This window comes from Orcinus orca, chromosome 12 (assembly GCF_937001465.1).
Source record: "Orcinus orca chromosome 12, mOrcOrc1.1, whole genome shotgun sequence".
Lineage (NCBI taxonomy): Eukaryota > Metazoa > Chordata > Mammalia > Artiodactyla > Delphinidae > Orcinus > Orcinus orca.
The window spans coordinates 39,312,311-39,326,728 of record NC_064570.1 but is presented as its reverse complement, the minus strand read 5'-3'; the positions used below and the strand labels follow the sequence as shown (position 1 = coordinate 39,326,728).

Here is a 14,418-nt window from a genome sequence, read left to right as displayed (position 1 = left end):
GCAAGCGGGCCTGAGCCACTGTGGTCCTGCTACAGGCTTATGAAATACATGACCTGTCACATCATGATTTTCCCTCCCCAGCTACACACCCAGTGTCAATGTGCCTTCTCTCAGAGGGCGTATTAAGCACCCATTTTAGTTCTTATTTAGAGAAGTAGATAAAGGAAGGTGGGAAAATATTTATGAAACAACCAAGAAATAGTCCTGCTGATAAGACTTGTTTCTCACTGCCGTTCTTTGTTAGCCAACATGAGACTTTGAGGCTTGTGTTCCTGTCTTTCCATTGAGAGACGCTGACTCTAGTCAGAGTAGGATCTCCCCTGGAGGAAGGCCACTTTGCACAGGCAGCAAGCAGAGTGAAGGGCTGTGGACTCTAGAGTCAGCTGCTTTGCCTGGGGTGCAGGCTGTGGGTGCAAATCACACTGTGTTAATACCCTGTGTTGGTGAACAGAGAAGCTGCAGGAAAGAAAGGGAAGGGAAAAACCCACAGGAGTGTAATGCCTGCATCCACTGATACCTGGGCTCATCAGATGTCGGCAGTGTTCATTGAAGGATGCCAGGAAGTACTCGCTGACCAATGTTTTCCATACTGACCCCAAATCAGAGATTTCATTTAGTGTTTCTTGAAGGCCTTTTGGCGTGTGCTAGTCACAAACTAAAATACAAACAGCTATGGGAAGGCGAGGGTGTGCACCTCTTAGGAGGAATTTACATGGCAATGGAAAATGGCCCCCTGTAAGAAGGAAACAAAAATGAGGCTCCCAGAATGACAGAGAGGGGGTAGAAAGAAGTGGTAGAACCCTTAAGATACCATATCTGCTTTTGCCCAGGAAAGCTATGTCCAGAACAAGTGGCAAGCTTTCAACATGACAAGAGATTGAGCTATCCATCATTTAGACCAGGCTTTCACTCGCTTAAATGAAAGCCTGAACAATTTCATAGAAGAAACATGGCACTGAAACTGGATGAAAGAAAAAATACTACAGTGAGAGAGGGTATAATTTTTCACATTTTCATTAATTTGGAAAGATGGAGGCTAATAATGTCTTTATATAGTCTAGAAATAGAAAAGCTTTGAAAAACATTTCAACAGAGATGTCTATCAAAATAATCAACATGGTAGATCTAAATACCAATCCTAAGAGAGCGGATATATTCAGATTGCTCTTAATAGCACCTGCTGATAGGAGGAAGCATGCTGATCTACTCTAAAACCAAGTACACATATAAATATTTAATCCTATAGTAGGTACTTGACCCCTCCTTCAATTTCTATGTGAATTATAATATGAAAATAGTACAAATAGGAATTTCAATCTTATATTTCAAGGCCGGATTCAGTGATACTTCATCCTTTACTCTTTCCCATATGTTCTCAACTTGATTGAGTAACTGCTACCTCTGCACTTCTTGACGATCAGCTGTGCCTTTGTTATAGTACTTGTTCAGTTTTTATTATAGTCAGGTGCTTGTATGTTGCCTTCCCCCATCAGACTACAAGTTCTTTGAGGGCAGAGGACTTATTCAACTCCTCTCTCTTTAGTCTCATTGTTTTTAATGTGGTGCTTTACAACAAATAAGTGCTCAGTAAATAGTTGTCAGATTGAATTTATATATTGAATTTCATCACTTAAAGTAGATAGCATCTAGATCATCTAAAAAATTTTTAAATTACAATCCCTTGGGTTTATGCAGTATGTCTTCTCTAATACCAAACTTGGATTATCTCAACTAATTTCTTTGGGTCTCCATACTAAAAAATAGACTTTGTTCTTCTCAAGCTTAGCTATAGAAACTAAAACACAGCAGTGAAAACCAAATGTTTCAAAGAAGATTAGTGACAGAAGGGTCAAGTATATGTCAGAAACAGCATCCTGGGGCTTCCCTGGTGGCGCAGTGGTTGAGAGTCCGCCTGCCGAGGCAGGGGACACGAGTTCATGCCCCGGTCCGGGAGGATCCCGCATGCCGCGGAGCGGCTGGGTCCATGGGCCATGGCCGCTGGGACTGCGCATCCAGAGCCTGTGCTCCGCGGCGGGAGAGGTCACAACGGTGAGAGGCCCGCGTACCGCAAAAACAAACAAACAAACAAACAAAAAAAGAAACAGCATCCTGAAGTCCTTCTCAATGGTGTATACAAAAGCCCGAGTTGAGGTTTACCTAGATGCCTTTAAACGTCTCAGGTCTCACATTCTCTAAATTATTAAGTAGCAAATATGCTACTTGAGTAATAGCTCATTGATAATTGATGTTCAACACATATAGTAGTATAAGAAAGTATACAAGTGCCACTCACCTCTCACTCTTCAGAAGAGCTATAGCTACAGCCATTAGATCTCAAGGGCTAAGGCTCAGAGAGCTACTCAGAACTTTGGGCTAAATTAAGTAGGAAGAAAAGATGGCCAAGAGGAGCATGATTATGGACAACTTTCTTTCCTTATATTTTTTCTTCTAATTTTTTTTTCTGAAAAACTGTTATTGGCTTCCTTAATAATTCTTACTTTTGAAAAGTAGATGAAAAAGGGTAATATAAAATGCAACACACTGAACATGACTATTAAACAGAATTTAGATACTGTCAATGCCAATGCGAAACAGCTTAAGTTTTTAGGAAAAAATAAACTTTATAAAAGGTCTAAGGACTGCTTATTTTTGTGGGGTCAACTCCATTCCCCACCTTTTTCTGGTATCATATACTGTTGCTTTATTCCTGGGGTTAGGGATTTATGTACTTTACTTAGTTATTTAACAAAGAGTATAGTGCTGCATATGAGTGTCAGGCACTGTTCTAAACACTTTACAAAATTAATTCAGTATCTATTAACAACCCCAAAGATAGATGGTATTTTCTCTCAGTTTCAGAAAGAATTGAGGCATGAAGAGATTACATAATTTACCCAAGGTTATCCACCTCAAGAAGAATGAAGCTGCGAAATGAGGCATCATTAGTAACTAAGTTTTGTCCTATGAACTCTCACCTCCTTCAAGAAGTGTGCTTAACAGAGGCTGATAATTCCTCTACCTCGTTGTGCTGTCTCTCCGCTTAAACACTTACCCTTCTCAGTAGCCAAAAAAAGTGTTATTAATACTTTTAACTTTCAGTCTGACTGCTTGCTCTTTGTCCTTTGTTGATATATATCAAATGAATCAGACTGACACTTCCTAGAAGAAAGTGCTATTTCTGCGTAACTTTCACTATGTCGTGTCCATCCTGTTCATGAAAAAGATAACTTTGTAAACTCATCTGGAGATTAAAAAGGAATTCAACAAACACTTATCAAGCAAGTGTTAGATGTGATGCACTACCATAAGCATGGAAATGATGGCAGACTCCTTGCCCTTCATGCTAGCACATGCTAATAGGTGATATGAGCACAAGGCAGCAAGATAGATGGCTATCCCTTTGCCGTGAAGGGCTGCAACGCTTTCCCCTGAGGTAGCCCAGCGGGAACCTTCGCTTCTGCCGGGAGCCAGCCGCTCCCTGAATGATGGTATTTCAGGCTTGCGAGGCCTGGAATATGTTGCTTAGTGGGAGGCAAGCATCTTGTCTTCTGCTCCCATTTGGCAAGGACACCTCATTATGTAAGACGGCCACTGTTTATCTGCACCATATTTATGGTTTCTACAAGGGTTATTCTAAGGTTTGGCAGATACGAAGGAATATTTTATAAAGCACGGCTTGCAGTGGGCAAGACCTCAAATGAAATTTCTGGAGTATATCTAAAGTACCTTTAGATGATTCATTCTAAGGTGATTTAATGCCTCTCCCTACCCCACCCCCCCTCTGTTGGTCATATTCATCAGACTGAGATGAGAAATAAACTCTTTAGGACAGGGTACTATTATTACATTGTCATTCCTAAGTTTAAAAAAATCAAAGTACATTCAGTGGCCCCTTGAAACCTAAAGAATATCTATGTTTATCTCATCTTTCGCAAGTATTTCTAAAACGTTGGAGTCAGAGCAGCACTTACTCTTTAAAAGTCCTCTCTTCATCGCTCAACCTGAATCCCACAATATCATTTTCAACGGTTTGTCCTTAACACCCTGATGCTTATGAATGGGAGATTTCATAAAGGTATCTTTGGGGAGATGCGGTGAGGTGCCAAGGGTCTACTAAGAATTAGTTTTTTATTCAAACGTTATTATTTTGTTGTTAGCTTCATTGGACATTTATATCCAACCGTCGCTACATAAATCTGGAAATTAATAAAAGAGAACCTCAACACAAAAGAGCGATCACTTTACATGTCTTTGTTCTAAAGTTGATTTAACATCCCTGAGTATATAAGAACCATTTTATGAGCAGACAGCTTCTATGGTCTATTTCCAGTGCCACCTAGTGTATTTTGTAGTTTAACATACATCTGATTTAGATTGTCTCCACCTGATTAAACATCTTACAAAAAAAAAAAAGCAGTGCTCTTCAGTTCCAGTCTAGGAAAGTAAATATTTCCATTTAAAGGGATTGTAGCATATGAAAATAAGTAAGTTTTAGAAGTCCAATCAATTTCTTGGTGCTCTCTGCAAGCTTGTCATAAAATAGAGGTCAGTCTGTCAGAATTTATTAGAAATTGCCAAGCCCTTTAATCTGTGATAAAATAAAGGGACAAAAAGCCAAGTTTACTATACACATGTGTGTTTTTGAAAACTGTGCAATAAATCTTCCATTTTATAAGTAAAATCACAATTTAAATATTTCCAAAAAGCTCCCCTCTTTGGAGAAATAATGTGGTCAACACTCTTGTAAAGAATCACCTTTTGAGGTATCTATCTTGTAAGATTATATTTTAGCAGAGTAGATTAAACTTGTAGTACAAAGGTTTATTAATTTGCAATCACTTAAAACGAAGCAATAGACAATAAATGATATGAGTTTGCAACAACACAACGTATCTCTACAAAGTAATTGTTTTCCTTTATGAAAGAAAAAGAAAAAAAGACTGGTGAATATTTGCAGTTGACTCTTCAAGGCACAGTTATCAATAAGCCAAGAAGGCTAGAGGATTATTTTAGGCGGTGTAAGCAAAATCCTGGTTCAAGAGATTGCTTTAGTCTACTAATACTGTAGACTTGGCACGCTCACAGTCTTGTTTGCATAGCTGTCTCCCCAAATAAAATTATAAATGCTGGGCTTCCCTGGTGGCGCAGTGGTTGAGAGTCTGCCTGCCAATGCAGGGGACACGGGTTTGTGCCCCGGTCCGGGAAGATCCCACATGCTGGAGTGGCTGGGCCCGTGAGCCATGGCCACTGAGCCTGTGCATCCGGAGCCTGTGCTCTGCAACGGGAGAGGCCACAGCAGTGAGAGGCCCGCATACGGCCAAAAAAAAAAAAAAAAAAAAAAAAAAATTATAAATGCCTTTCACATGTGTGGTGTCTCATGAAAACACTTTCCAACACTTAGTGGAATCGTAAACCTTATTCTCAGCCTGATTTCCTTTTTTTCTCTTTATTGTCCCTCTTCACTCTCAATTTTTCTTCTTATTACATTAGTGTTTTTCTTCTTGTAGGTAAATAAAAGGGAAACATAGGTAGTATCTTAGAATGAAAACAATTCTCAAGAACTGAGTTAGACTAACCTAATGGTAGATGGAACAAAATCTAGTGTCTTGATTTTTGTGTCCTTTCAAAATTTACCCTATTTATATCATAATTTATCTATCTATCTATCTACCTATCTATTTATCTATATCTGCTATTTTAGAAGAATTGTCTTGGTACTTCCCCAGAGGTCCAGTGGTTAAGATTCTGCCTTCCAGTGCAGTGGGCACGGGTTCAATCCCTGGTCGGGGAACTAAGATCTCACATGCCATGCAGTGTGGGAAAAAAAAATTGCTTTATAAGTGCTTTTTTGTTGTTTGTTTTGCACAAACAACTTTAGATCTGATGCAATTCTGTCAAATTCTAAGGTCCTAGCCCAACAAGATCAGTTAACCATTTATTGTATTATGTATACTGCATTTTCTCTTGCCAAGCATTGTACTTGTGAATAGAAATACCAAATCAATATGACATATACTTCACACTTCGTGGGAGCTCAATCTAATGGGAGGTGGAAGTGGAGGTGAGGACAAAAACTATAAATAGATAACTATATCACAATATAGCAATCACACATACAAACATTAATAAAAGGAGTTGGTGGGGATATAAGGCAAACTGACAGCTTATAGATGCACAAGTAATTAAGACATATCAATCAATATTACATGTTCAAGGCAGAAGGAAGGGAATTTTATTTATTTTTTTTGCGGTACGCGGGCCTCTCACTGTTGTGGCCTCTCCCGTTGAGGAGCACAGGCTCCAGACGCGCAGGCTCAGCGGCCATGGCTCATGGGCCTAGCCGCTCCGCAGCATGTGGGATCTTCCCGGACCGGGGCATGAACCCATGTCCCTTGCATCGGCAGACAGACTCTCAACCACTGCGCCACCAGGGAAGCCCGGGAATTTTATATTATGAAAATCCAAAAGCCATTTTGGGTTTCGGTATCCGCAGGAGTCCGGGAACCAACCCCCTGTGGATACTGAGGGGTAGCTGTATTCAGTGTAGGTAAGGCCTTTATTATACATTTATTATAGCCCAGTTTTGGGTTTAACAGCTTAAGTGAGATTTAGAGACTCGAATGAAATGTAAAGAGAAAACAAATATAGGTACATTCAAATATGAGAAAATCTGTTTTGTCAGAAATGCTTATCTAAATTGCAGTTATTTGTACTGGAGAAAGGACTAGTACATGAATGAATATATGTAATTTAAAAATATATGGAAATGAATGAATATGTGTAATTTTAAAATATATGAATATGTATATTATTAAAAAACAGTTCTCTTTAATATAATTGCAACAGAGAAAAGAAACCTTTTTAGAAGGGTGCAGAGGAAGTTTATGCTAGTCATTAGGAAAACTGGTACACTGTGAGAGTTGCGAGTGACTGGAGAAACCCAATAAGAATAATCAAAGGCAAGAAATAGTCCAGGGATTTGCATTCCTCTAATGATTAGTGATGTTGAACATCATTTCATGTGTTTGTTGGCAATCGGTATATCTTCTTTGGAGAAATGTCTATTTAGGTCTTCCACCCATTTTTGGATTGGGTTGTTTTTTTTTTGATATTGAGCTGCATGAGCTGCAAATCAAAACCACAGTGACGTATCACCTCACACCGGTCAGAATGGCCATCATCAAAAAATCTGCAAACAATAAATGCTGGAGAGGGTGTGGAGAAAAGGGAACCCTCTTGCACTGTCGGTGGGAATGTAAATTGATACAGCCATACAGTATGGAGTTGTAGTTAAAAAACTACAAATAGAAATACCATGTGACCCAGCAAACCCACTACTGGGCATATACCCTGAGAAAACCACAATTCAAAGAGTCATGTACCACAATGTTCATGGCAGCACTATTTACAATAACCTGGACATGGAAGCAACATGTGTCCATTGATAGATGAATGGATAAAGAAGATGTGGGGGCTTCCCTGGTGGCACAGTTGTTGAGAGTCCGCCTGCTGATGCAGGGGACACGAGTTCGTGCCCCGGTCCGGGAGGATCCCACATACAGTGGAGCGGCTGGGCCCGTGAGCCATGGCCTCTGAGCCTGCGCGTACGGAGCCTGTGTTCTGCAACGGGAGAGGGCACAACAGGGAGAGGCCGGTGTACCGCAAAAAAAAAAAGATGTGACACATATATACAATGGAATATTACTCGACCATAAAAAGAAATGAAATTGAGTTATTTGTAGAGAGTTGGATGGATCTAGAGTCTGTCATACAGAGTGAAGTAAATCAGAAAGAGAAAAACAAATACAATATGCTAACACATATATATGGAATCTAAAAAAAAATGGTTCTGATGAACCCAAGGGCAGGAGAGGAATAAGGACGCAGACATAGAGAATGAACTTGAGGACATGGGGAGGGGGAAGGGTAAAGCTGGGACAAAGTGAGAGAGTGGCATTGACATATATACACTACCAAATGTAAAATAGATAGCTAGTGGGAAGCAGCTGCATAGCACAGGGAGATCAACTCGGTGCTTTGTGACCACATAGAGGGGTGGGATAGGGAGGGTGGGAGGGAGACACAAGAGGGAGGGGATATGGGGATATATGTATATGTATAGCTGATTCACTTTGTTATAAGCAGAAACTAGCACAACATTGTAAAGCAGTTATACTCCAATAAAGATGTTAAACCAAAAAAAAAAAAAAAAAGAAAGAAAGAAATAGTCCAGGGAGAAAAGGCTAAAATAACAACACTGTTTCAGCTGGAGGAGAGAAAGCTACATTTTGGTTCACATGACTAAAGAGACCTGAGGACAGCTCATCTATTGCCCTGTCCCTTCCTCCCTGCCACTTCCAGTGTTACTATAATATAAATATAATGAAACAATTCTGTGCTGAGTCCAGATGTATCCCATTTAGACAGAATGACTTAAGGATTCCATGTTCTGTATTTTCCCCAATGACAGAAAAGTGGGAGCTGGGGCTGAGGAAAGCAGTTTCATTTGAGCTTTAGGGAGACATTCAATGTGTCTCGGTGATGATGAAGTTATAGTTCTGTCCATATGTTTTCTCTTTTTATACCAGACCTGGGAGGGATGGGGCAGACTAGGGAGGCCTGGCGGTGGTTGAGCAGGAAAGTGGGTTACTCTTGATGTTCCTAAATTCTTTCAATTCCTCATTGGCTCTTTTCCCACAGCAAGGGATTAGCCTGGCTTATGTTGAGAAAATAGCAGGTCTCGGAAGAGGATGTGTCCTTACTTAAAACGGACTCAATAAAAGTTTTTTGGATTTATGAAAAATGAAATATTTTGGTAATGGGTAGTCATTTTCCACATCTCAAGAGACAGAAAACACTAAGTCTACTGAAGAAAGTTATGTAATGTCAGATGAGAACTTTCTATGTCTGAGGACTGTGAGAAAACAGGAATAAATTTATGAGATATTGTAAAATCTATTTTTCAAGAAACATGAATGATTAAAATAAAAGAAAAATCTACTTAAGATGCTATAAATCGGTCCTCATACAAATTACTTACAAATTACTGAAGCTTGCTGAGTAATGTCAATGCTCTAAGTGGGGCTGGGTCCAAGATGGTGGCAAATTGGAGACCCCCCTTCCCCATCTTACAGAGTTGGATGGAGATCACTCAGCATCTGGGTTTGGGGCCCTGAAGGAATGCTGGCTCAGGAAACTGAAACCTGAAATGTGAAGGCTGTAAATCTGAATTTTTATTTGAAATTCGGATTAAAAAATAAAATTAAAATAAAAACCCGAAGTGGGTCAAACTAAAGGTGTTTGCTGGGGTCAAGTCTAGTTTGTGAAGCTACCCATTTGTGATTTCTGGTGAAGACTGAGTAGTACCTGGTCCCTCATAAGTTTTGCAGCCAGATATGTTTCCACAATCAACAACTCTCTAAAGCTGTCAATATCTTTACAAGTCATTAGCACTAGGGTTTTTTTTCCTCTTGTGATTGAACTATGCTGGGGAAGAAAGGGAAGAGAAGTTTGGTACCAGCTTTCTCGGAGCTGGACCAGTTCTCCTTCACAGGTGCAGAAATCCTTGGGGGAAGGTGAGCAACTGGGGTCCTAACACCGGGGAGTGAACTGAGTCCTACCTTAGAAAAATACCTGGAGAAAGTCCTGACTGCAGTCAGATGGCTGGATTAAATGGCTCCTTAGTTCTCATTCCAGGCTTTGATTACATGGCTCTGAGCCATTTCTGGTGATATCTTTATTCTCTCTCATTATAAATATTGTCTCCTACCTTTAGAAAAGCTTTTCTTCTGCGTTTAAAAAAGAATTACTCTTTCTTCCCCCCAAAAGCCTCTAAAAGTGAATACAAAGAAACTTGCAACTCCTCCTAAATGGACAAGCCCAGCATGTTTTGTCTATGGAGTTTTAAAATCATTGGATTGACTAACATTCCAGAATAATGCAAGTCTCCACCACTAAAGGTTTGATTCATACCTAAAATGTTGCCATTATTTGGGGTAATGACATATAATTAAGCCTGCCGACTATGTCTCATGCTTTTCTATCAGTGATTCATGGCTGTTGTCAAAAAGCAGCTGCATATCAGAGTTTCTTTTGTGAAAGCCCTTGTTTGAAATACCCAACAAACAGGGTTTTCTTGATTTAACAGCTTATGCAGGTAGTTCGTGTGCTTTTGTAAAAACCTGAGCTGATGCCAGCTTCCATTTATATCCACTGCAACTTTTTTTTTTTCTCTAGAGATGCTTATGATGTTACCATAAAATGTAAGTAATAAAAAGAAAAAGATAAGGTTGGTTTAACAGGAAACACATTCATTACTGTGTATTTCACAACGCAACACTGTAGAAGAATTCAGGTTATGGGATCTAAGATTGCTCTCCCCCATGGATTTGTATCGTATCCTAACAGGTTCTCTCACGCTTCAGAAGAGGACAGATATGTAGAGTGACTTGCTGCAGAGGAGGTGATCTTCTTATAGCATGTGCCAGTTTCTCCTCACATAAACAGCTAGAATAACGGATGTCTGTTCCTTGGGTAGCAAGCCAACTCATCAGATTAGTAGGAGTCAAAAACCAAAGCGAAATCCAGTGTCCTCTCCTTTCTGTGGCAGCAGCTGAGCTTCTAGAGGGGACAATAAACCAGAGGACTTGTTCCATAGAGAAAGGGTTTACTAGCTTCGATCCTTGGTGTTCAGTAAAAAGAAACGTAGATACAGTTCAGGTAACACAGACACTTTTAAAAGAGTAACTTGACTCCTCACAATTTAATGTAGTGGCATAGAGTGGGAAAAGAAAAAGGAAAAGAATTTTGAGTTTTTCAAAAGGAATTATTCAACTTCCAAAAGTACTTCCTGACTGCTCAAAATATATCTCACAAACACAGCTGCTTTTCAAAATTACTGTCAGGGCCAAGACAGAGGTGTTGGTTTTCCTAGATCTAGAGGAGAAAGTAAAAAGGCAAAGAGTAGGAGCTCACTTGGTTTTTCACTTGAGGGGAAAAAAAAAAAGAGTTTGATCATGAAAGAGGGATCTGTTTCCCCAGACCCTTGATAATTTCTCTCAGCTTTGGCTTGATTTTTATAATGAATAGTTTAAACCCAAATTACAAGTTTAAATTAAGAACTCTTAATCTAAAATCCTTTTATTCCTAGCGCAAGAAATAATTTCAGGGATTCATGGGCTGTTGAAATTACTAGCCATATATTTTATTAAGGTTAATCACAGCCACTATTAAAAGAGAGGTAATAATATATGTTTTTCTCTGCTAAGATCAGCTGGTGAAACTGTAGTTCTCACATGGTTGCAATATTCTTGCTAATTATCTAATCATCAGGACAAAGATGTACAGAACCAGGCAGGTTGAGACGGCTCCTGCTGCCGGATTCCCAATCAAAGTAAGAGCTTTGTAGACAGTATGACCTATTTATCATAAAATATGCTGAGTTATTCAAACTGCTGCCAGTTTTGCCAGTACTATTATTTCGCTGCTTGAGTAACTGCTGTTAATTGAAATGCAGACAACATCATTCTCAAGGACGGGAAATGATATTGATGAGTTTTTTCTTATAATCCTTTCTTTCATTACCCTCTAGTTGCTTATATCAACACATTTATTACTGTCATTGAGTTAATCATCACATTTCATGAACACTCAAGTATTATTTGCATAGATGAATAACGCAAGATGCTACTAAATCAGATGGTATCATGTGAACACACTTATTCAGTGACATAAACTAACTCCTTTGTTTCTAATTGACCTCACTTCAGGTATGTATAGTTCACATTACATCCTAATAGTGAATGGATTTCTGGACAGATCTCTGAATCTCTCATAGTCTTACTTTAGAGCTTCTTTTTTGTCTCATGGGAGCAATACTTTGTTGGTGAAGTGATTCTCAAACAGTGTACGTACAAATAGCCTGAGAAGTGTGTCAACATGCAGATTCCAAGGCCCCTACGCTGATTCAATAGATCTGTGTTGGGGCCCAGGAGCTGGTTACCTTCGCACACATCCCAGGTATTTCTGATACAGGTAGCTCACAGACAGTATCTACTTTGACTAAAGGATCCTTGAAAATACATACATACAAGTAATTTATAAACTTAAATTTGTTATTTAGTTACAATAATGACACAAGAATACCGAACATGGGAAGAATCACCTTATTTAAGGCTTTATTTAGGGAGTCTATACTTTTTAAGGTCTTGCTGAACAGAGAGAAGTCTTATAGGGAACATGTGGGAACTCTTGGTTTGGAAAAAGCTTCTCATAAACAATCAGAAAGTAATTGAATGTGTGGGAGATTGAGAAGTGTATTCCTCCAAGTATTTCCAGGAATAGACTCACGTAATGTTTATATACTTAGTGGGAGAGTGTTATTGGGAAGCTGGACAGTGATATGTGATCGTGACCTTCAGCTGGGAAAAACAAGAGGTAAGTTGAAGTCTGTGACATTAAACTTTCCTTTCTCTTTCCCGGGCCTCAGGCACAATGTAACTCCAGCTGCTGCTTCTTTTAATCTACCTGTGCTCTATAGCACAGGTTAGTTTGCATGCCCCCCAAATTCACATGTTGAAGCCTAACCCTGAGTTTGATGGTATTAGGAGGTGGGGCTACTGGGAGGTGATTAGGTAATGAAGGTGGCGCCCTCATGAATGGGATAAGGGCCCGTAGAAATGATACCCTAGAGAGCTCCCTTCCCCTACTTCTGTCATGTGAGAACACAGCAATAATGCAGCTGTCTATGAACAAGGAGGTGAGTCCTGGCCAGACACTGAATCTATTGGTGACGTGGTCGTGGCCTTCTCAGCCTCCAGAACTATGAGAAATAAATTTCTGTTATTTATAAGCCACCCGGTCTATGGTATTCTTTTTTCTTTTCTTTTCTTTTTTAAGGATTTGACACATTTTATTTGAATTTGTAGCAATACATCAAGTTGTTTTGCTGCATAAATATTTTGACTTCTTTCAGTTTGTTTTTATCTTTTCCAAAAGGTGGTTTTAAAACTTCACCTTTCACCTATGGATGTCTCCTTATCGTTTTTAGCTGGGGCAGCAGGGGTGAAGAGGGCAGGACCTCTTGCTGGTGCAGCACCAGCTGCTGGGGCAGGTCCACCAGTCCCGACATTACAGATGAGGCTCCCGATGTTGACATTGGCCAGAGCCTTTGCCAACAAGCCTGGCCAGAAAGGTTCAGCATTTATACCAGCTGCTTTAATGAGGGCATTGATCTTATCCTCTGTGACCGTCACCTCATCGTCGTGCAGGATGAGGGCCGAGTAGATGCAGGCGAGCTTGGAGACGGAGGCCATGGTGCGGGCGAGGGCTGGGCAAGGGCTGCTGGGTGCGGTGCTAGTCGCCAGATGAAGTGAGGGCCTCACCCCAACGTGGCCTTACCTTCCTCGGAGGAACAGAGAGCCTTAGCGGCAGCTGAGGAAAGGATAGTCTGTGGTATTCTGTTACAGCAGTCAGAACAGACTAAGACAACCTCCTTGATAGTAATGCACGTTCCTTAGGAGAATGGCCTTTGGAACAGCAGGGAATTCGTATTTCACTGTGAGCTGCCAGCCATACCATAATTTTGGCATATAGAACCTGTGGCAGAAGTATTAGTAACCATGACCGTCATTGCGCACACATGGAAACAGCATCTTTGGATAACTTCAAGTTATTCAAATAAGCTTTGAAAGTAGAGAGAAATTGATTGTAATAACCAGAAATATAAAACCTACTGAGTATAAAATTTCATTCCTAGAAAGAAGAAAAATAAAAATATGAGGGGTAAATCTTTATCAATTTTGCTTTTGCCTTCAAGAACTAAAATTTGTGGTACTTTGCACCATTATGATGATTTTACAGTCATCTAAAACGTTTAAGACTTTGCTTTTTTGTGAAAAATTTGAATTGGGATGTTGATCTACCTTAATTTATTTTTGGTGCAGATTCACATTATATTAAAGGAAATACATGCTAAATTTTAGTTAAATTCAGGTTTAGCAGATCTGTACACCAGATGATGAGCTTGTACACAAAATTCACTTGGACTTTTCTTTTAAGAAATAAAAATGACAATTTGCTAAAAGACATGCAGAATTATCAAATAAGACAGATGGTCTTTGATGCAGTTTTCTTTGGATGAAACGTAACCACCATGACAGTCAATAGTGTATGCTGAGACAGTTTGGGAAATGTTGTCCAACCACATGTGAAAGTAAGCCTGGCATCCCAGACACGGAGATCCATCTTTCAGTGGAGAAATACTCTCCTTCCTCTAGAAATGTTGCCTAATTCTTGCCATCTTGTCTTTATTAGCCTGAACAGAGCTTGAGGTTTAATTTTCAACCAATCTTTGATTACTCTTCAGTGTTCCTTTTCTGGAATAGGCTTAAAGGTATATTATGGGGTGAAAGTGCTCCA

At 39.7% G+C, this 14,418-nt stretch overlaps 1 protein-coding gene across 1 annotated transcript; it reads right to left on the bottom strand.

Moving 5' to 3' along the window:
- Positions 1-12,973: 12,973 nt before the first annotated feature.
- On the bottom strand, positions 12,974-13,417 carry LOC101289445 (60S acidic ribosomal protein P1-like). The gene has a single exon (XM_033404054.2). It carries the CDS (start codon positions 13,311-13,313, stop codon positions 13,011-13,013), a length of 303 nt encoding a protein of 100 aa, XP_033259945.1. The 5' UTR covers positions 13,314-13,417; the 3' UTR covers positions 12,974-13,010.
- Between the last annotated feature and the right edge of the window lie 1,001 nt (positions 13,418-14,418).